At 33.9% G+C, this 22,541-nt stretch overlaps 3 protein-coding genes across 3 annotated transcripts; 1 reads left to right on the plus strand and 2 right to left on the minus strand.

The window, feature by feature from the left end:
* Positions 1 to 848: 848 nt before the first annotated feature.
* Positions 849 to 6,219, minus strand: LOC110739405 (protein FLOWERING LOCUS T-like). The gene is made up of 4 exons (XM_021919867.1): positions 4,028 to 6,219; positions 3,852 to 3,913; positions 3,106 to 3,146; positions 849 to 1,390 (listed from the first exon to the last, which is right to left on the minus strand). The coding sequence occupies exons 1-4, from the start codon at positions 4,241 to 4,243 to the stop codon at positions 1,167 to 1,169; spliced, it is 543 nt and encodes a 180-aa protein (XP_021775559.1). The 5' UTR covers positions 4,244 to 6,219; the 3' UTR covers positions 849 to 1,166.
* Positions 6,220 to 12,450: 6,231 nt separating this feature from the next.
* On the plus strand, positions 12,451 to 13,791 carry LOC110737804 (protein HIGH ARSENIC CONTENT 1, mitochondrial). Its single transcript, XM_021918153.1, has 6 exons — positions 12,451 to 12,543; positions 12,635 to 12,715; positions 12,795 to 12,868; positions 13,018 to 13,088; positions 13,339 to 13,392; positions 13,507 to 13,791. Exons 1-6 carry the CDS (start codon positions 12,527 to 12,529, stop codon positions 13,609 to 13,611), a joined length of 402 nt encoding a protein of 133 aa, XP_021773845.1. The 5' UTR covers positions 12,451 to 12,526; the 3' UTR covers positions 13,612 to 13,791.
* A 255-nt stretch (positions 13,792 to 14,046) lies between these two features.
* On the minus strand, positions 14,047 to 18,941 carry LOC110739412 (peptidyl-prolyl cis-trans isomerase CYP21-1-like). Its single transcript, XM_021919874.1, has 7 exons — positions 18,457 to 18,941; positions 17,507 to 17,579; positions 16,132 to 16,179; positions 15,854 to 15,877; positions 15,556 to 15,738; positions 15,354 to 15,429; positions 14,047 to 14,553 (listed from the first exon to the last, which is right to left on the minus strand). Exons 1-7 carry the CDS (start codon positions 18,556 to 18,558, stop codon positions 14,382 to 14,384), a joined length of 678 nt encoding a protein of 225 aa, XP_021775566.1. The 5' UTR covers positions 18,559 to 18,941; the 3' UTR covers positions 14,047 to 14,381.
* Between the last annotated feature and the right edge of the window lie 3,600 nt (positions 18,942 to 22,541).

Consider the following 22,541-nt stretch of genomic DNA (forward strand, 5'->3'; position numbering starts at 1 on the left):
TTTCTAAACTCTTTCATCAAACACTTCATCTTCATCTCCCTTCTTTAATTCAACCTTTTTATTTTTTCTCTTTAATTTTAGTCCCTCCATCTTCTTTCAATTAAGTCTCATTTCAAATTAAAGTCCCAAATTTTTTTATTCTTTAATTATGTTTTCAGTTACATACTACACTCATAACTATTCATTGGTATTTTCTCACTCATCTCTCAATGTAATTTTCTATGAACAAGCCGTGCATTGCACGGGCCAAAAGGCTAGTTAAATATTTTGATTGGCCATCAAACCCATTAGTGGATTGATGACATGACATTTGATTGATATTCCTCACGTTAAACAAGCATTGTAATTTATGCTTTCCAAAGAAAAAAAATCAGAACATTTAATGAGATAGAACTAATTAAGCAATTTTTGTACTAAAATGTAAGATTCCAAATATTATTCATTCTCTTATTTTTTGTGATTGATTCTATATGGGACTAACAAAGTGAAACGGAGGGAGTAGTATATTAGTATGTATTATTGTCAAACATACCCATTGGCGGATCTTGGGCAAAAATATTAGAGGGGCCGAGATTTGAATCTCTTTGACCTCTTTTTTAAACTAATCATCATGTCCTTATATTTTAAAAGTGAAATTAGTTCTTTAAGTTCATAAACTAATTAATTTACCAGGAGTCAAGCCCCAAATGACCCCGTTAGAAGGTCCCCTCTGAACACACCTAGAAGTAAACAAATGAAAGTAGTATGAAACAAATAAAAGTACTAATATATAAAATAGAATCACTACTTTTGTTTAAGCTCATGAAAGAGTGTTGTATCATTTTTTAAAAAAAAAAGATAGAACAAGATATATAGATAATAACTATTGCATACGATTAATATTACTTTGTAAGACTGTAACGATTACACTTTTCCATAGAATAATTTTGCCTGTTTTGTAATTGTGATTTACTACAATTCACAAAATTAAAATTAGGCAAAAATGTGATTAAATCGGAGGTACATGACAATATAGACCGACCATTGTATTATTTATATATATATAAGTGTAGATTAGATGATCATTAAAATTAAAGGTGTGCTAAAAATCTTCAAATGTCTTCATCAGTGCAAAATAAACGAGTAAGTTGCAGGAGAAGCATTAGAGAGGTCAATATAATGTGGTTTTACAACCTTCTTCCACCACAACCTCCTTCCCTTTGACAGTTGAAATAGACAGCAGCAACTGGTAAGCCAAGGTTGTAGAGCTCAGCAAAGTCTCTAGTGATGAAATTCGGGCGCCACCCGGGAGCATAAACAGTTTGCCTTCCTAGCTGTTGAAACAACACAAACACGAATCGATGTATTCCCTGGGATGGCCGTGGGCTCTCATAACAAACCACCTCTTGACCTAAACAAAGAATGGTAGAAATAAACTTAGTGAGTATAAAGCTTCACTCCGTCAAGCCTCTAGATTTGGTTGGTGATTCAAGTATGTCTTGATTCTGGTATTTGAGCCCTATCCGCAGTCTTTCCACTGGGGGGAGTACCCCCCCTCGTTGTTCTTCTTGTTCTATGAGGAGCGCTCACGCAGCCGTCGTTCGAAACAAGTTTCTCACTCACAAGTCGTAGCTTCGCTCCTCCGCTGTGTCTGTGCTCCCCCCGTGGGGGGCAGAGGGGAGAGAGCTCAGTGAGGAAATAAAGAAAGAAGAGCAGGGCAGCTAATTGAATAAGCGCTAGAGCCGACGGAAGGCACCGGGGAGCCGCTTCCTCTGCCTTCCCCGTCCAACTCGCCAGGGGAGGATTATTCTACCATGATGTCTTCTGGGCGGATAGCAACATTAACCACATTAGCTACATTAAGAAGGAACGCGACCCCCCAACCCCACGGGGGATGCCCTCCTCTAGTATAGTGACCGCTTTCATGTTTTCCCCGCACCGGCTGATAGAGGGCAAGATCACATTCACTTGCTTGCCGCCCGAGCCGTATCTTGTTGGGTGAGACCGAGAGAAAGAAAGGACGTAAATAATTGAGAGTCTATGATGAATGCACTTGTGGAATTATGTGATGAACCCTAGTGGCCTAGCTAGCCGACCACATGCACCACACATCTTGTTGGTTACATATATTTATATGAGTACCAAGACTTATCAATCACTTGTGTAGACAAGTACACACTTTTGTCTAGCATGAAGGTCAGATCACCACCTACTAGTATACCAAAAAAAAATTTCCTCATATTCAGAGTACAGGGTTCATTTCAATAGGTCCTCGGTAAAACTGCTACAACAAGTTTTTGGTGTAGATCTTATTTTTTTTTTCAAATTAATTCTCTCTTTTTGTCGCTTGGTACTATTAATCGTACGCAATTCGAGATTTATAATCATATACCCCTACTCTATAATATGACAAGAGGAGTAGAGGAGTGCACGAGTGATCAATAATAGCTAGGAACATTTATGAATACCCCCATATGATCAACTTATTATTGGTACAAAATAAACAAAAGAGAGGGATTGGAACTACTCCTACCTTTTGTTCTAATAGTCAACCTGTATCATTGATCTTGTGCAAAAATAACAATGTATACAAACTCCCTTATTGTTACACAATCAGAAGAAATATCCTAATAAGGCAAAAACACAACAACTTGTAATAAGATAATCTTTCATATATGGTTATGGTCTTATATATTGACTTAATAAACATGTAGTAGTAGACAATTAGAAGGGCATAAACAGTACAGCTAACACTGTATTCTCCTTCTATTTCTTAATATCTCAACCTATATGGCCTTCAAGCCTTAAGTAGTTTGATGATATTAAATCAATGCATACTATACGGTGGCGTATGTATAATAAGATAATAATAAGCATCTTGGCCTACATACATGTGTGGGTTTACTAGATAGGATGCAAAAAAGTCGTAGATTATTTCATGCACTAGCACCAGGGTCATGGCACACATACATACGATGGTACTCTTAGGTGCACCATATGTATATAATGTTTGTAATGAAAGATAGTATAAGAAATAATTCACATTAGTAAATGTGCATGCAATACTATGCTATGCATCTGAACTAATTGTTGATGATTAAGGATTGGATCGGAATTGAAACTCACCAAAGGTTGCACCAGTGGTCCCAGGAATATCAGTCACCAACCTTATATAGAAACAAAATTCAACCAGTTAGCAACCATTTTCTACTAATTATTAGTGACCTGCAATTCAATTTGTAAGATTTTGCTCCAATGAATTGACTTTTAAACTGAATTTTGAGACCATATATATAAAACATGAATCCATAATGTAGTTCATTTTGAAATCATATCATTAATTTGAAGGAAAATGATCTAATTAAGCTCATATACTCGTCTATTTTAAAACTATACTAAGATTATCCTAAAATTATGTATGATGATTACCATTATCATTTATAATTGGACTAGGTGCATGTGGGATTTAGTGGATGGTGTGCATATATATCCCATGCTCGTCCCACAACACCTCCATGAAGGCTCGAACTCGTGATCAATTGGCTCCATCCACCTTGGGACTTGACATGACTATTACCATATTCATTGTCACAACGCAGTAGACTCGAATTATATGCTCCTATGCATGGTTGTAATTTGCAACATATATTTCCCCTTAATTATGTCATGAGTGAGCATGCATGACTAGAGTTTTAACTTATAAGAGCTTAATCAAAGAGATTTCACAAGTTTAATTACCTCACATCACAATAAATAAAACTAGTTTTGTATTCTAAAACAAAGAATTATTGTACAAAATGAAAGAAAATGATAGTAAAATATGAAATAGAATATGTTAAAGTTGGCATATATAGGTCGGTCTAACTACTTACCAGTGCAAGTACTCCCTAAGATGTGGGTTGCTTGGGCTAGGAGCATCAGGATCCACCATTACCTATATATAGAAATGACCAAATTCAAAAATGAAGATTGATCAAAGAAAGAACGAAAATTAATTTAATTTAATGCACCGGATGTTTATACATATTAAAGGGTCACATCGACTTACCAAGGTGTAGAAAGTCCTAAGGTCATCACCTCCAACCTCGACCCTAGGCTGACTATCAACTTGAGAGGGCCTAAACTCACCTCCAGTAGTAACAATACGATTGTTATAGCTGACTCGGAGATTTACGGACCTATTAAAAGGATCCAAGACATCTCCAATAACGCGACCTATTTCTAATGGATCTCTTGGTGCACTTGTTGAAGCTGTTCTAGGCATTATTATTTATGTACTTGGATTATTTCTATATATCCTCACTTTAATTTATATAATAAGCTAGATATCTAGCTAAGTATGTATGTAGAGAAAATGTGAAATTGCACAAAATAAGTCATCCAAGTGAACACTTATATACTGTTTTTTTTATCTTACCTTGCTTTCATGTTGGGATGTTCCATCATCAATTAGTAGACTTTGTCTTGTTAGTTTTCAGCATAACTTACTGTCTATCAAAATACTAAGGTCCACTTATTTTCCATAAATTGTAAAGTGATGGACCAGCTGTATTGTGTTAGATTCTTCTTAGAAGAATTTAAGTCGGTTCAGAAACCTAAGTAAACTTACATAGGTTCTAATACAAAAGCTTAACTTTAGTACTTTACTATGGTTTGCTTTTTATCTCCTCAATTAAAAATGTTAATGTAACTATGATCTTCTCGAACTTTTATCTTTTACTTAAAAGATTTCCCATAGAACAGTTGTGTCGTATTTGGTTGTCAATCATAAGAGAAAACTAAAATACCATTATTGGTGGTACTAAAATAACATATCCCCCTCTAATCAAAATTAAATTTTATTTTTATCTATTTATTCTAGATAAATGTTGTTTCACAATGATTAATGCAATCTTATCCTTATAGTCAAATTATAAAGTTTTTAAAGATAAATCCTTATGCCAAATCTTACTGCTTTTTCAACTTAAATTGTTTATTCGAATATGGGCAGATGTGTCATTTTATATGATTTTTACACCCGTACAACATTTATAGTGTTTGACAACTGGCATAAGAGGACTTATTTGATAAGTTAAAAAATGTGTTTTTTTTTACATGAACAATCACAGTAATTGTAACAGTAACAATAAAAATAACAACAAAAACTAAAAAATTTAGTCAAACAACTTATGCCAAAACAAAAAGTTGGTCAAACCCAAGTAAAACAACCAATAACCAACATCGATTCCCAAATACCGACTTAATCTATCTAATCTGAGGATGTAAAGTACTCCGTAGTTGATTAATGCATCACGTTGCACTATGTCAACGATAAGATGATTGCATATAAAGGATGTATTATGTGTGGCTTACAAGCCGTGGCTAAATAACCTCTAACTTGAGAGAGATTTTAATTTTGAGATATTCGAGGAAGTAAAAGAGAGTTTCTAAATTTTGAGAATTCTCATATTTCAATTTGGGTAATGGAAAGTGATTTGTTAAATCTAATCATGAGTTTGAAAAATTGACAACAATGTTGGGCATTAATTTAGAACTCCTAGCAAACTTACTTTCATTCTAACTTATCAATTAATTAATGGCGGGTAAAAACATGTGTACTATAAAGTTGAAATTAAAATCATTCTGCTCGAACAATAATAGTTAATGACTAGCATAGATGAGTACATGTTTTCCAAAAAAAAAATTGCATAAATGAGTACAACATAGATTCATAGCCCAAAAAAAAAAGTCTACACCTGATGAGTATTACGTATTAGCTTTGTTATATCCTTTGTTGGAGCAAGCTAAGAGCGAAGCTGGTGCCCCGACCGAGTGGGCTTAGCTTAGGCGGGCACGGGCAGCTTGTTCCAGTGGGCGGATCTTGAAGCGAAGCAGGTGTATGTTTGTGAGGCTTGTTGATTAGGCGGGCACAGCGCATGTTTGTTTAGTTCATTCTAGTTTCTGGGCATGATTGTTTAGAAAAGTAAATGATGGTTTTGTGAATTTACTAGGAAATTAAGTCGAACAAAATCCCTCAACTAACTTTTCTAGTATACTAGATGTCGTGTCATGCTATGGGAGGTTAATGATGTGTGTGGATTTCCTAAAGTGGATTTGTAGGCCAATCTATAATGGCCGTTAGAACTTCGTGTTATTATGTTGAAAAGTAGTGATAATTGCTTTGAGAGTTAAGTGTGTAGCAAATTGTTGATTTATGTGTAAACCAAGTTTAAGGATTGTATTTCTCAGCCCAAGTTGGTGGATCGTTGTCAACTTTGGTTGATGTCCTTGAATCAGATAAACTAATTAATTTTGGCGTTTTGGAGAAACTAGTTATATTTTATGTTTCTTTATTTTTCTTGCATATGCTTTACTCTAATGGTCTTCCCTGAGCTAGGGGGACCATTTAATTTACATCAATTTGTACAAATTACTATTGTTTATTTCTCCTCTAGAATCTTTTACATGTTCACTACAAAATACAAGTTACTTTGACTAATGAAAATTATAGGTAATTTTCGCAAGTATTTCAACAAAATTTGTATTGACTCATCTAAAACATAATATTATTTTACCTGGACTTCTTTTTAATTAAAGAAAACATAGGTAGATTAACGTGCACTTAAAATGTAAGTAGCGGAATCTTTTATTTCACTTATGCTAGCATTCAAGCAATGGGATCAATTAAGCAACACCTTCTAGGCAAATCCATCATAAGAAGAGGTCAATTTTACATGTCCAAACAATGTATGTGTAAGTATAGTACATTTCCAAATTAATTATCTTCATCATATGATGCCTCAAGACGTATCTAAAACACAAATTAAGCATAAATTTCATCAGCATGAACACCAAGAAATTAAAAGGAAAAGGTAAAAGAAAAAAAAGTTGATGGTACAAAGATCTAGCACTAGAACCAATCAAAAAGAATTAGTGACAAACTTTATTCCTTTTCCCTAATCTATCAGAATAATTGCAACTATTGGTGAATTTCTGGTTCTATACAACTAGTGGAACAAATTAAATTAAACATATTTATGTGTGCGATGTCTTATCCATGTCATTTACTCATTTATACTAATTTGGGAGATACAACAAGAATTTTCACCTAATTTTATACGTAATTTTCTTTCATATTTCACTAAACATTTAGGTCAAAAGTATGATATTATATACGAAGTACATTGAATAATAAAAAAGGTAATGCCTCTTATTAGGCACGAATCTATCAATGGAACATGGCCAATGGTTTGGGAAATTATTAGTATATTTGAGACGAGGTAACTTACTCTTTGAGTTAACATACTTTAATTTATACTTCACCAAGCTAGCTTGGTTTAGTGGGAAAGATTGTACCTTTCAACTTTGAAATTGGGAGTTCAATTCCACTAGAAACACTTTGAGGATGGGGATCCTTTACCCTCCCCCCCGACAACTCTCTTAAAGTGTCTGACCCGTAAATATCGGATAAAAAAAACTTAAAGAGTTAAAGTATGGTTAGAGTCCTTCTCCTTACCTATTATTAAAATAATAATAATAATAATAATAATAATAATAATAAAATAAAATAAAAAAAATTTGCGTACATAAAAGTCCAAGCTTTATGTTTTTTTTTTTTTGTAAATTGTAGATTTTAATAAAAGACTATATTCGCAAACTCTGAATTAGATTATGTGTTCATGTACAGTATTTGAATTGTATGAGCTTTATGTTAATTATTTATGAATTAAATTTCATTATTCTAAACATGTTCATATCATCATATGACACCAATTAAGATGAGCATGCGAGCATCCTGATTTAGAGTACGAGTGCAAGTTACTTTGTACAATTTTCAGTTGGGGTGAGCAAAATTGTATATATATATATTATTAAGTCCTTCATCAAATTGAAATTGTGTTGTGCAATCCATTGCCCTAAGTTGAAATGAATCAAGCCCCAAAATGGTTAGATTCTATTTAATCTTCGAACGTGGATATCGGATATACTTCCTCCGTTTTCTTTTACTTGCAACACACCTTTTAGGCACGCAGTTTTAGGAGATGATTAGTGAGGGCAAACGAGCAATTTTATCAATATATTATTTACACGAAGATTAGAATAGGGTTAAGTATCGTTTGTAAAAATTATAATGAATAATTTATCCGTTTATATTACATAAACCCGACCTCAAAACACGTGCCACAAGGTTGTGTTGCAAGTAAAAAGAAACGGAGGAAGTATCAATTTGAACATTAAAATAATTAAATTTTAATGACTTAGGTACTTTAAAGCTTGGGTCAATGACTCAATATAGGTATAAGTCATGCAACGTTTACTCGTAAAACTTTGTAGCTATTAGTATGGCAATAACAATGATTGTAGAATGGATTAAAATTCAATTCTTGAAACTCAAAACTTAAAACTATACATATCTAATAATCGGTCAGATTTAGGTCAAACCTTAGGGAAATTGAAACAAAACCAATGTCAATTGATTCCATCAATCTATTGAATAACTTCTAATCAATTCCTTATATTTTATTTGCGGTTTAATTGAAAAGACCAGCGAGTTGGTCTAAACTAGCTTAATTTGGGTTCAAAACCAGATTTCTGTCATAATTATCATCTATCTATACTATGAAATATATACTATAGTAATCACCGAATGGGACACTTGGCATAATTTTAAGAAAAAAAATCCCTCCAAAATGTTTTTTTTACAAAAAAAAAATTAAAAAAAAAATCTATTAAAAAAAATTAATTTTTTTTAATAAATTTTATTTATATATATATATATAAATATATATATATATATATATAACACATAAGAATTTAAAGGATAGACATTAATAAATTAAAAAAAAATTAAAAAAATGTTACATAAGTTATTTAAGTTAATTATCTGATTATCTCTATATCGATTGACTATTATTATTAATAAATTATACTATATAAATTCGTGTATTGCACGGGAACAAAACTAGTTTTACTATCACATATACTCCGTACAAATAATTATAAGATTTTAGGAATTTAGATTAAACAGAAAAAATCATGTAATATCTCAGTCACATTGAATCCTTAACATGGAATTTTAAAGAAAAATATACGTCACATAACCTTTTACTTATTTGCATTAGCATATGACCAAATTTTCATCTATGTGGAATAGATGGTCAAGTTTTAAATGTGTTATGCACTTTATACCATTATCTATACACATAAATGTTAATTAACTAATTTAATATAATTTTAAGATTTTTTCGAATGATTTATCATCTCCAAAATAAACATTAAAATAAAATCTTTACCTTTCACTAAAATTGTCTTCATCATCAAATATGACTTTTAATTTTATACCTTTATATCATAAACTACAAACATTTTTTGTTCTAATTTGTTAGGGTTTTTTTTATTAGTAGGTGCTAAAGGAGATAGCGTACGAGATCGGATTAAAATAAAAAACTTTAAGTTGGCAAACGATATCTCTAATCATTAAAGGTTCTTTATTCTTTAAGGTTAATAGTTCGATCTTGTTTGTCGTTTCAGTGCGTATTTTTCCTATACTTTTTCACAGAATTTCCAAGATAAAAGAAAGGATAAAGGAATATATGTATAAAGAATAAATGGTAGCAATAATATAATAGCATCTAATCCTTTAAAGTGTGTTCTTAAACCATAAAATATCATGCTATCCATTTATTCTTCATTTTTTTTTTTCATTTCTATCAAGATTAATCAACCTTTCAATTTGTAATTTGCTTTGTTTTTTCAAATTTTTTCACCTTCAAGATTAATTTGAGAATTTGTAAGAACAAAGTCTGAGTTAAAAGTTATATAATTTCAATAACTTCGAAGTTATTTTATTGTACTAGTATAATTGTCACTAATAAAAAACGACAAAATTGTTACTCGTACATAAGACTTCGTAATAGTAAGACGTGAAGGAGAACAAAGATTTTGGATTTTGTTCTCAAATTTTAGGCCTCACATTACTAGTTGAGTAGGAAAATGACAAGTGGAGCAATTTTAGGCCTCAAATTTTTAGTCATTTTTCTTTTCTTTTTATTTTTTTTTTGGAAATTTGGCATGGCAAATATCTTCAAACCTTTTTTTAATTTTGAGGTGAAATATCTTTTTTTTTTTTTTTTTTTTTGGTGTTCCACCCGGTTCACCCTTTGGGCTAATCCGGATTCGGGGATCAGTTCTGGGTGGTTAGGTTGCAGTCCCCTCCCGATTGTTGTTGCGGGGGATCGAACACGAGTTCTCCCTACCAAGTGTAGTCCCAATCACCACTACACCAACAACCAATTGGTTTGAGGTGAAATATCTACTTGGTTCATCCTTCTATGCCAACTAGATTTCGTAGGTAACTTCAAATTTCACTTTTTAAGATTCAATTTTACCGATATCTATCTAAAATGACACCAGGCCAATGTAAGATTCACTCTCAGTCTCGCTACACCACCAATTTTTTATATTGAGTATTCATATTTTTGTAGTACGCCTTTTGTATTATTTTTACAACCATTCATAAATTTTCAATAATCATAAGATATAATTTTGTATTACGAAGTATAACTATATGGTGTAATATCCTTTCAGATTTTGTAATAGATATTGGGGATTTCATAAAATGTCATCAAGTCCAACCTTATACTTCCAACTAAACTTAAGGAATAGTGTACGTGATCCTAGTATTTGCAAAAAATCCTTCTAGGAATGCTTAATTTGTTTTAGGGAGTGCCATAAATAAACTCATCAAAAGTTAGGTTAACCTGGCCTAGATAGCAAGAAGCAACAAAACGACTTGAATCACGTGTTTATAACAAATATATCCACATGCAAGGTGGAGATCAAGGAAACCAAGAATGGTGCTAATATGAGAATTTTCTTTTGACTATAAAATTTTAAGATAAGGTGAATGTACCACAAGTTAATGTTTTCATGGTTGAAGTTAAACTCACAATTCAGTTAAAATATACTTCGATTTGTATAATAATTCTTTTCTCCATAAGGTCGGCATGCATTCTATTTGTAACACTCAAGTTAGTATCTTGTAATATTTTCCTATATTGCATGGAGATCATAGAAAGTATGATCATGATAAAAGAGCACTTGTATTAAAGAGGGATATATATTAATTAAAAGAATAAGGTAACTTTTAATTAAGGCAAAAAAGAAGGATTAAGGTCACTTTATATATTCTAATTCCTCTTGTCATCCTCTAATTTAAAACGACAATCAAAACAAGGGGTTTGCATAGCTCTCCAATTTACCAAACTTATTAGAAAAGTACACAAATTGCTAATTTCAATCAAAAATACTCGACAAGAAGCCAAGCTAGGGAACTTATTGATAGAGTATTAAATATATTTTTGGCCTCAACCATTAGCTTATTAAAGTATAAAACATATTCCTGAGCCTCAACCATCAGCTTAAGCTTTTGGTTGAGTTGGTCTTCTAATATGGTATTGGGGCCAGCGTGACACAGTACAAAGGTTACTGGTTCGAATCTCATCCGCCCCTCCTTCGAAATGGAATTAATTGTTACATTTGAAGCCCGAAGGGTTTTTCATGTGAGGAGAGGCTCTATTTTGAGTAAGTTGTAAAAACAAGGTATTCAAGCATTCAACATGTTTTTGGTCAAGTTGGGTAATGCATGCCTCATTGGTTCAATTTACTTGTAAAAATTTGAGTTTTATATTTGTGGACAATCAATATAGGAAGTACTATATATTTAGATAATTTATTAATTAAAGTTATATATAAAAAAAATATTTTGAAAAAATGAATTGAAAATTATGTACCCTTTTATTTTATTTTATATTTCATAAGATTGATCAAACTAAACATATAAATTGTGCAAAAATTGTGCATATAATAAATGATCACAACAATTATTCAATTCATTACACACTTGCCAAATGTAGGACATGCAACAATTCGTATCATCTCTGTTATCGTAAACAATATGTCAATTTTGATATTGGTTTTGGCCATTCCCTCCGTACCTTGGTATGTATTAAGGGATACCTAGCTTCTTATTAATTGAGTTTCGAAACTTCATGTATTATCGAGTAATTAGCCAATACCCATGTGATTAAAAAACGTTTCATGCTTAAAATCAGTCAATAGCATTAGACAGTGATATAAACATACTTCTAGTTTATTCAATATTAGTCGGCAAAATAATAGCTAATAGATATTAGTTTGTAATTTTGATGTCCAATAAAATTATCATGTTGACTATGAACAGGCTCTAGAACTAAAGTAATTAAGCACTATAGTTTTAATTTAGGTACGTTTCTTTAAAGTTTCTTCGTTAAATTTTTCTTCTGACATGTTCCTTGAAGTTTCTTTTGCTAAAGCTAAATTTGGAGCAAATAAACTCGGATGCATGTTATATCACTGTCTAAATCTTTTTTAATCTAATTTATTATTCTATATTTAACATATAATATAATTTCATTATTCTTCTCTCTCTAAACTCTATGTATGTATATATAAAAAGCTACTTAGGAACCTCAATTTACTCAAAATCAAACAATTGTTAAGAAATTTAAGTTAGAATACCTCTTGATCAATGGATACTTCCAAAGGGTGAGGTTTATTTTGTTCTAATTTATTTGTTTTTATTTTGGTATTGTTTGCACCCTTAGGTTGAGACTTCAATTCATTTTGCATATTGCAGGCCTTCAGAAGAAGCTAAGAGTGTTGATGTTTACACAGCCAAAGGTCTCCTTAGTACCGGATATCGGTATCTAGATGTAAGGTATGGTAACAAATTAGGAGTTTTAATCTTGAATTTTCGCGGTTTTAGGATAACAAAAGGCTTGCATCATGATCTGTAGGACAAAGGAGGAATTTGAAAAAGGACATGTTGAAGGTGCTCTTAACATCCCTTACATGTTCATAACTGAAGAAGGTATGTACATATATAAACCTGAAATTAAAACGTGAACACAACTTGCTCAAAATGGTAATGTACTAATGTAGGCACGACAAATTACGAATAGAATGAATATTTGAAACTGTACAACTGATGTGTGCATCGTGATGTATTTTGTACGATAGGGCGAGTGAAGAATCCTAATTTCATTTCACAAGTTCTAGAAGTTTGCAACAAGGATGATCACTTGGTTGCGGTAAGACATTCTATTTGCAACTAGGCCTATAATAGACTGAAAGATACGTTAAGTATACTCCATAACATTGGGAATTTTGTGACAAAAAGTACTCAAGTCAATTTTGGACCATACATTAATTTTATCTCAGTGATTTAGAATATGCCATAGTTTTACAGCTTCGTATTTTAGATCAAAATTAAAGTTTTTTCTTGAATTATTGTTTAAGTTATAAAATAGTGTGTTAATGATGATCACGGTTTTGGCTCAGGCTTGCAACAGTGGTGGTAGAGGCAAGAAAGCAACAATTGATCTGCAGCATGAAGTACGTAAATTATTCTGGGCATAAAAAGTTTGCACAAGTAATTAATAAGTAGTAGTCTATTAGTTTGTTAATCAGAAAATACTAATTTACTTAAATGATGATTATGTGTAATAGGGATTTGAGCATGTTGCCAATATCGAAGGGGGATACTCAGCCTGGGTAGACGCCGGATTTGCTGGTGATAATGCAGCAAAATTAGCTTGCAAGTACCGTCCTTGAAATTTATTTATTGCTTTATTTTGTATCAAGCCAAGTTTAACTATTGATTCTGCTGTGTACCGCGATTCAATTTATAAATCATTTGTGTATGTATTAACTTAATCTTGATGTAAGTTCCCCTGAACACACTTACCATGTAAGTTTTAACAATTGCTTTTGTATGAGCAAGCATTTTGTGTTCTGCTGTTTACATCCATAGTCAATTGTGGTTTAATTTTACATCATACTCCCATTGTAAGCTGTGTATTTTCCACAGTCACAATCGTAGATGCTCAAGCTATCGATTGTGGAGATGGATAGATAAGACTACTACTTGTTTGATAACGATGCTGTTTCCAGACATCATCCTGTTATAAAAGTCATAAAACCAAATAGAAAGTAATTGTAGCTACAAAAATATATAGGTAACCTTCAATCAATTTAAAACTTACATGGTAGACAGCAAAATATAGAGGCACGAGTGTTGACTTAGTAAGATTTTTATATCATGACTCATCCACTCATTTATGCCAATTTCGATAAATGAATTCAACATGTATCATTTACAAGCCTATATTACAGGGTTCTACAAGCTAACAACATAAATAGAACTAGAATTTGCCTAATGATCAAGAAACTCTTCCGGGATCAGAAGCAGACATGTAAAGCCAACCTAGATTTCAGCTTCCTTTCCTCGTCATGACATGTATGAACAACATACAACATAAAATCTTATGCCTAGCCAACTAATAACTGAACCTTCTACACTAAGGAAATAAGCAAATTCTTAATTAAAGTTTAGACATTTCCTCATCCCATTTGCTCTTGGGTATCTCTCCGGAGTCAGCTATGACCACCTTCTTCCTAGGTTTTCCACTATAAGTTCCAGCTCCTCCTTCAATGGCATATACAGTATCCATGCCTTGTAAAACCTTCCCAAAGACAACATGCTCGCCATCCAACCTGAGCATTTTGAAATAGGCATAAATAACAAAATATTTCAGAAAGTATGGAAGATTCTATTCAGAATCACAATATAGCTCTGTATCCCAAGACTCTTCATGCAAAATCTTAAAGAAATTTGAAAGAGATAACAAAGGCTTTTGGTGTTTCATTTCCAAGTTCCCTATTTGAACCAGCTTTCCTTAAAAAAGGAGCAAAATCTCCATATTCCCCCAGAACGTAAATTGGAAAGAGGGAAGTCCTTTTACAAATTTTGTTCTAGCAGACTGTTGATTAAGAAGTTCACTTGCCACAAATTTGTATACTACCTCCGTTACATATTAGTTGCAACTTTGGGGTATTATTTGTGAGACATAAAATATTCCAAAGTTGCAACTAATATGTAACGGAGGTAGTATATTTTTTTAGCAAGGGGAATAAATTAGAAGATCCTCCTCCTAAGTCTATTACCTAAAATGATAGATCTCTAAAACGAATTTCCTTATTTCCTTCACAGCCCTCTAGCAAGATAGTTTGCTACCTTGTTGCAATTACACAAAAAACAGACAGAAATAGAAAAAAAGCAACTACAAACAACTCACACATTCCTAATATAAACAAGATGATACAAGCAAAAATCATTTAAAACTCTATAAAATCATCTCAGTTTAAATTTAATGATAGTATGGTTATGTGTCCTCGATTTTACTAGATAATATGATCTGAAAAATTTGATACTCCTTTTCAGTAATCATAGCTTATGTTTTTTGTTGGGGCCGGGGGTATATTTTTCAGCAAGTAGGGGAGTAGATGTGACATACCAGCTTGCCTTCACTGTGGTAATAAAGAATTGTGAGCCATTGGAATTAGGTCCAGAATTCACCATAGACACAATACCTATTAAAAAAAAGGTAAAAACAGAGGAAAAGATCAGTTGGTAACAAGTATCAGGACAAAAGTTTGAAAATAAGAGTGCAAAGTAATTTAATAATACAACTACAATGAATCAATTAGATCAAGTACCTGCATGCCAATGTTTAAGTTTGAAATTCTCATCAGGGAAGGTACTGCCATAAATTGATTCTCCACCCTTCCCATCACCATGAACAATATCACCACCTTGAATCATAAACCCAGGAATTATACGATGGAATGGTGTTTTCTTATAATGTAGAGGTTTACCACTTGTGCCCATCCCCTTCTCTCCTGCAATCAGAAGCAGAATATTAGACCCCAAAGGACAAATTAACAATTATTCAAAACCAATAGTTTTAAGGAGAAATCAGTTCAAATTCTCAGAGGTGAGAGAGAAAATTTGTACCAGTGCAAAGAGCTCTGAAATTTTCTGGAATAAAACAACCCAAAAAAATAGAGTTAGATTTGATGCATAGAGTGGTGAAAGGATTCATTTTCAATGAAAAAAGCAATATGGTGAAAACTGGAAATGAATGCAGTAAGAGTAGTCATATGGTGATAGAAGTGAGTTGAGTCATAATAAGACCATAATATTCACTAAAGCAAAAGCAACTGCCTGCCTGAACTTGTGTAGAAAACCAATACAAAAAAAGAGTAGAAAACCATGAAGAAGAAATTACCAACCAGATGTTTTTGGAACAACAGTACCAAATAATCCAATCACGATTCTACCTGTCAAAATTGTGAGTTAATAAGCTTGAGAGACCAAAATAACAAACCCTACGTACTTATTATTTTAAAATATTAGAAATAAATAGACATCTTCCAGTATCAGATATACAAGAAAAGCTTTGAGTTCACCAGGAGTCACGAGATAGCAGTTGACTTGGAAAGAATACATGTAACTGTTAGGAGTGCACTGTAAACAAATTTTCAGAGATTAAACCAAGTAATTACACTAACACGAAGCAAGAGACGTCAAAGTTGGTGTGGCAAGGGTAAAAAGAAAGTGAAGCACAGTTTAAGATATTACTGAAAAGGAGAAGAACATGGGATGCATAAGAATGGCACTAGATAGGAGCAAGAGATTGCTTTGACATGTGGTCAATCCGGGTCATGTTATGTACCAAAATCAAATATGTTACTGCAAAAACTCATAACTCACTCAAAAACCTCAACTAAAGGGCCAGTTGATAAAGGACAGCAATGGGCCTATTTAAGAAGCAAGCTGGAGAAAAAATAGAAATGAAGCAGAAACCCTAAATCATCCATAGAATCTTTGGTACAGTTTATTTGAGTAGCAAAACAGTGAAACACTGTTTTTTGAACATAATAACTACTCTTCGGCAAAGAGGGATAACATACCAGCATAGAAGTGAATTCTCTTCACTTTATGCCAAGTAAACCTAGTGAAGAAGCACCAGAGACATCAAAAGTTCCCCGAATTTTATGAACAATTCCTTAAATGATCAAACACTGGTGCATTCCCTAGCTCATTGCTTCATTTTAAGGATTATGTCGCACATTTGAAATAAAGAAAGTACTGTCTTACCACTTGACAACTACCCACTAACCAATAACCATGACCTACAGCCAAAGAAACCTACATTATGATCCCTCTAGAAGAAGCAATTCAAACCATATTCTTAGCAAGTTCTGACTTCTTTTCTCAAATCTCCACCTTATTTTATTTTACTTTTATTGCAGAATTGCCTTGAATTCATAAAGCCCTCACGAAGCCTTAGATTCACTCAGAAAACAAAGCAATATCCTCTCAAATAAATATCTGCTTCTCTAAAAAGAAATAAGCATTTTTAATGAAACTGACGAATATCGGTCTAGGTACACATTCCACACCCCACCCCACCCCACCCCACCCGGCACCCTCCCTCTCTCCAAAACTAAGCAACCCTAAAAAGGAAGTAAAGGAAGAAAACAAAGAAGGGAAATAACAAACTAAATCATCTAGCCATGACCATGGTCAAATTCACAATGATAGTGGTAGTAGTAGTAGTAGTAGTAGTAGTAGTAGTATAGATATGCATTACGGAGTACATACCTAATCGTTGATCATCCATGTCAACATCCAAAAACACTCTGTGAGTAATTTCAAGATCCTCCTCAACTATGCCCTGCACATTAAAAGGACAGGATGATCTTTCTCAATGCAAACAACAAAGTACATCCAGCCTCTAAGATAATAACCCACATTCCTGGACACATTATTTAACGAAGGAAAAAAACGTCTTAACTACTCCATATAAACTTATTGCAACTCAAATTGCGAGAAGACACTAAGCCTCTCTAATTCTCTTTTTTTCTAGCACAGCACAACAGCATATAACAAAGATCTAATTCTGCGTCATTCAGACCACAAATATCATACAGTTAATCAGAGAAAGGTTACAATGTTCAGCACTATCAGGTATCAACAGCAATATGCCAATATTAAGGTAACATCGCCTTCATTAAGGCCGAGAAACAGCGACTTCTTTTCCAAAAGGTTCAACTGACTCAAATCGCCAAACATTTACTTGGCCCCGCCATCCATCACACGAATTAAACCCTTCGTTCCGCATTTTTCAAACTCAATTCTCCCACATCAACACAATTACATTTCATAGACTCCTCATCTGATCACGACTTACAGTCAAGATCCTAAATCACTATCACTAATTTGATTTTTGTGAGCATGAATTTAGGATCGCCCAAATGTTAATCATATTTGCAATTGTAGCCTCAATTTCGCCCAACAATAAACAGTTCCTCAATCGTACCAATCAAACATTCAATCGAAAATTAAAAATAAAAACCCTAACAGATTTACATTACGAAACGCCAATGAAACAAATAACACAGATTCTACATTAAAACACGAAATCAGCAGTCAGTAGCAAATTCATACAAAACAAACTGAAAATCTAAAAACTGCAGATAATATGAACCAATACAAATCGGAAATGAATGCTGAAATAGCACATATAGCAGCAAAAGGAGAGAGAAAAAAACCTGGAAACTGAAGGAAATGGTGAAGACGAGGAGAAAAGCAGCAACGATGCAAATGTAAAGCCATCGACGTTGAGCAAATGCAAAGATCTCTCTTGGCATCATCACTGTATTAATTTCTCTCTAAATAAATCTTGTTGTTAATTTCTGGGGAATTAATGATCAATAATTCATCACAAATTCAGGATATAAAATTCAATCCCTCACTCTCTTTCTCTCTCCTGACGAAAGAATTGATAGAGTGTCAGAGACTGAGAAGTAGTGATTCATCAAATTTCTCTCTGTACTGTTTTTTTCTGGGAAATAACTTACGAAACTTTTTTTTTTTTCTTGACAAGTGGGTCTTGGACACATTGGGCCGGCCCAAATGAAAGTTGGCCAAAAATTTGCATTTGTACACTCTCTACTTCTTTTCCTTGTGCAACCTCTTGTCTTGTCCCTCAGCTCGTTAAGTTTATTTTTAACTGTTGGAGTTTTCCTCACTAGTAATGCAAATCGGAGTTTCATCCAGTGAGTGTGCAAAGAGTTAGAGAGGGAAGAGTTAGAGAGGGAATGATGGAGAATGAGAGTCTAGGGGATTGATCAAGGCCGAGCTAGCAAGAGAGCTAGAGCTCGGATGCTGGGAATGCCTACGGCGTGGACGAGCTAGAGCTCGTTGCCATCAGTAGTGTCCAGTAGATCCGAGCTATAGCTCTCCTACGCGTGAGCTACTAGATCGCTTCTTCTTTGGCTAGCTAGAGACCCGAGCTATAGCTCTCCTACGGGAGAGCTACTAGCTCGCCCCCTGTTTTCACTTGCGGCAGTCCGAGCGAGAGCTCCCTGCGAGTGAGTTATAGCTCTCTACTCGCAAGCCCAACCGAGTATATGGGCCTTGTGTGAGGCTCAAGCTGCTTGTCTCTTTTCCTTATTACTCCTATAAATACAACTCATTGGTCTTTATTAAAAAACCAAGTTAATTTCATTATTGAAATAACCTAAACACAAAAAAAAAAAACCTACCCTATGAGATCTGAACAGTTCTTGAGCAATTCCACTCTTCGAGTTCGGGTGCACGGATTACGGAGAGAGTTGCGTTAAACTTGGGGGACGTGCGTCACTAGGAAACTTGTACCGGTGGTGGCGTATTTCGCTTCTAAGGCAGTGGATTTTGTTCCACGGCGCGACTGTGAGTTTGAGATCTTCAATCAAGTATTTTCCCTTTCATCTTCTCTATTTTGTTATTGGAATCAACAGGTATTTTACCAACAATTTAAAAGCGAAATAGTATTAATTTATTATATTGTTGATTCCTGGAGTATTCAATTATGCAAATCGTTTGATCGGGGATGGAAATTAGTATCTGACTCGAGATCGAGAGGAGTCTTGTCGTACATGGAATTGAAAAGAATTCAAGTTCTTTAATTTGAGACTAGCAGCTACTTTATTTAATTCCTATCAAAGGATTGAGTGGATAAGTCAGGGGTGTACAAAAATTGGCCCGGACCTGAACCGACCTGAACCGGACCGGACCTGACCCGGACCTGTTGATTCAGGTCCGGTCCCGGTTCTTAAAAATCCAGGTTCCCGGTCCCGGTCCGGACCCGGTCCAAACCCGAGGTTTTCAGGTCCGGACCTGAAACCCGGGAAAATCGTAATTAAAAAAAAAAAAAAAAAAAAAAAAAAAAAAAAGAAGAAAACCAAACTCTGAAAAATTGAAACTGAGTTTTCGTGGACTTATTTGTATTTTCGGTGGACTCATTTGTATTTTTGGTGTTTGAGAATCGGGACTTTATAGACTTTATGTAGTTTTGTAATTGATAATTTTGGTTTGTATGTAATTATTAAATTATGCAGCAGGTCTAAAAATCACAAAACAGGTCCATATGCAGGTCCAACAGGTTTTGTATAAAAAAAAAAAAAACGAAAAAGACACAAAACAGGTCCATTCAGGTCCAAACCCGGACCGGACCTGATTTTTCAGGTCTGGCCCGGAACCGGACCTATTAATTCAGGTCCGGTCCCCGGTCCTCATAATTACCCAATTCAGGTCCTCGGTCCAAACAAGTCCGGTCCAGGTCCGGTCCGGTTTTGGACCGGTGTACACCCCTAGATAAGTGTGTTTTAAATCAAGAACTCTTGCGATTGCGATCGAGTTGCTTTGGTTTTTGTGCTCTCAAAGATTTTGATCTGGTGATCGTTCAACGTGGAATTAAGGAAGTCAAAATCCTTTGGTATCAAATTATAATCAAGTGACTTCATTATTTAATTCCTAGCAAGTGGAATCTTAATGGGTAATTGTCAGAATTAATTTTCAAGGAACAAAACCCACTATAATGGTTACGAGTAGTTGATTTGAGTCAACGGAGACAAATCCTAACAAATATAATGGATTGGGCATGCCGGCATGGTAGCAAGATTCGGTTTTATTACTGTCTCGTGTTAGGTTTGGACGAGAGATTGCATCAGTAAAAGGATATATATTTCCTAATTTTCATTACTGGTGGCTCATTGAGAAGAGAACTTGGGATGCAGCTGTGGAGTAGTGATTACCAAAGCGCGTCCCAGCCTCCGTCTTTCTTTCTCGAAACAGCGAGATTGATGATGTTCAGTGCCAGGTTGCAGTTGGATGATAACATGTAATTAAAGGCTATCATGCTCATGCCAAAGATCAGGGAAGTTTCTTATCATTTTATTTTGTTGTTAAATTCTAACTTTATATAATATGTTTATTATATGTGCCCCAAGTATGCATAATATAATTATTATGATGTATTGTGTAGCAATGTGGGGGTGATTTGAGTTAGATTGTGACTAACTAGTAAGTTGGTTTTACTCATGTTTGTGAGTATTGTTGAGGAGGAAGATTTCCATGAGTTATTCTTTTATCTATGGTTATTTAATGTATGATTTGTTTAATCATGTATGATTATGGGCATTGTCGTTTTGTCCTAGTAGATTAGGGATGACATGTGTTCTATCTTATGATAGTGTTTTATTGTTATTTTTCCTAATCATGGACAATGTTTTGTTGAGCACGGAGTATGTGATAAGCTTGTAAGTGTCTCTTTTTTAGATTAAAAAGGGATTTAGAATTATTGTTTCTTTTAATTCTTGTGATCTTAATCAGCTTTGTTCACGAACTTGAAATGTATTTAATTGGCTAGAGGTGTAGCAATTATTTTTCTTGTTGATGGTCTAGATGAGATCGGGTTGATTTCCGTGCTTATTAGCAGAATAAAAAGTTGACTTAACAAAGCTAGAATGGCCGTGCAAGTTTGAAGTGTAGGTGCCCCACATGAGGTAAGGATGGGAATTAACATTCCATATGTCTTCAAAATATTTTAATATTCTGTGAATATTAGTACTGTGGGAGTTGCAGATATGTTTCAGTTGTTTATTTGTTTAAGTAAGCAGTTCACCCAAGAATTTGGTTGATACTCCCTTATTTGTTACCCGATGCATGATTATCCTCATGTGGTATCTGTGATGTGGGGGTTTCCAATAATGAATAATTGATTTCTATATATGTTTCACGTAAAGCAAGAAGGCTTGTGGGACTGTGGGTGATACGTATACTGAATATCTGCTACATTTATCATGCATGACCTGGATATGCTAAATCCTGTGAAATGTCTCAAGTATATGATTTCCTATGACATGGCATGTTAGTTTTGCACATTCATAGAATTTGTTCTTGCTTCCTAAGCTTTATTCTGCTAGTAAAGTTGATGAGTTCATCATCTAAGGTGTATTGGATTAAAGCTTAAACTAGTTGTGTATCATCTTGGTTTTACTTTCTTGATCGAAAATTGTATGTAGATGTTTGTTGTGTGGTTTATATATTCATGTAGTGGTGAATGGAAAATTCCTGAACCATATGGATAAACCTGATTGACTAGTTGTGGAAAGAAGCATGTTAACGCGAGTTGTGCACTCCCTTTGAGTCTTATATGCTTGAGAATAGTATATCTTTTCTTGCTATTATAAATACATCAGTTGTAAGTATCTTTCAAGGTGAGTTGAAAGGTGGTTGATTGGAAATGGGCTAAAGGTAAGATACTATGTTGTTAGGATTTATTCTGTAAGTTTGGTGCTGACCAACTCTTATG

This window comes from Chenopodium quinoa, unplaced genomic scaffold, assembly GCF_001683475.1.
Source record: "Chenopodium quinoa cultivar QQ74 unplaced genomic scaffold, ASM168347v1, whole genome shotgun sequence".
Taxonomy (NCBI): domain Eukaryota; kingdom Viridiplantae; phylum Streptophyta; class Magnoliopsida; order Caryophyllales; family Amaranthaceae; genus Chenopodium; species Chenopodium quinoa.

Coding starts and splice junctions, on each gene's coding strand:
- LOC110739405 (XM_021919867.1), bottom strand. CDS start 4,243: ATGCCTAGAACAGCTTCAACAAGTGCACCAAGAGATCCATTAGAAATA. Junction 3,914..4,027: donor TTAGGACTTTCTACACCTTG/GTAAGTCGATGT, acceptor TTCTATATATAG/GTAATGGTGGATCCTGATGC. Junction 1,391..3,105: donor GACCACTGGTGCAACCTTTG/GTGAGTTTCAAT, acceptor TTCTTTGTTTAG/GTCAAGAGGTGGTTTGTTAT.
- LOC110737804 (XM_021918153.1), top strand. Junction 12,716..12,794: donor TATCGGTATCTAGATGTAAG/GTATGGTAACAA, acceptor CATGATCTGTAG/GACAAAGGAGGAATTTGAAA. Junction 12,869..13,017: donor CATGTTCATAACTGAAGAAG/GTATGTACATAT, acceptor TTTGTACGATAG/GGCGAGTGAAGAATCCTAAT.
- LOC110739412 (XM_021919874.1), bottom strand. CDS start 18,558: ATGATGCCAAGAGAGATCTTTGCATTTGCTCAACGTCGATGGCTTTAC. Junction 15,878..16,131: donor TGTTGTTCCAAAAACATCTG/GTTGGTAATTTC, acceptor GTTTTATTCCAG/AAAATTTCAGAGCTCTTTGC. Junction 15,739..15,853: donor TTTCAGAGCTCTTTGCACTG/GTACAAATTTTC, acceptor TTCTGATTGCAG/GAGAGAAGGGGATGGGCACA.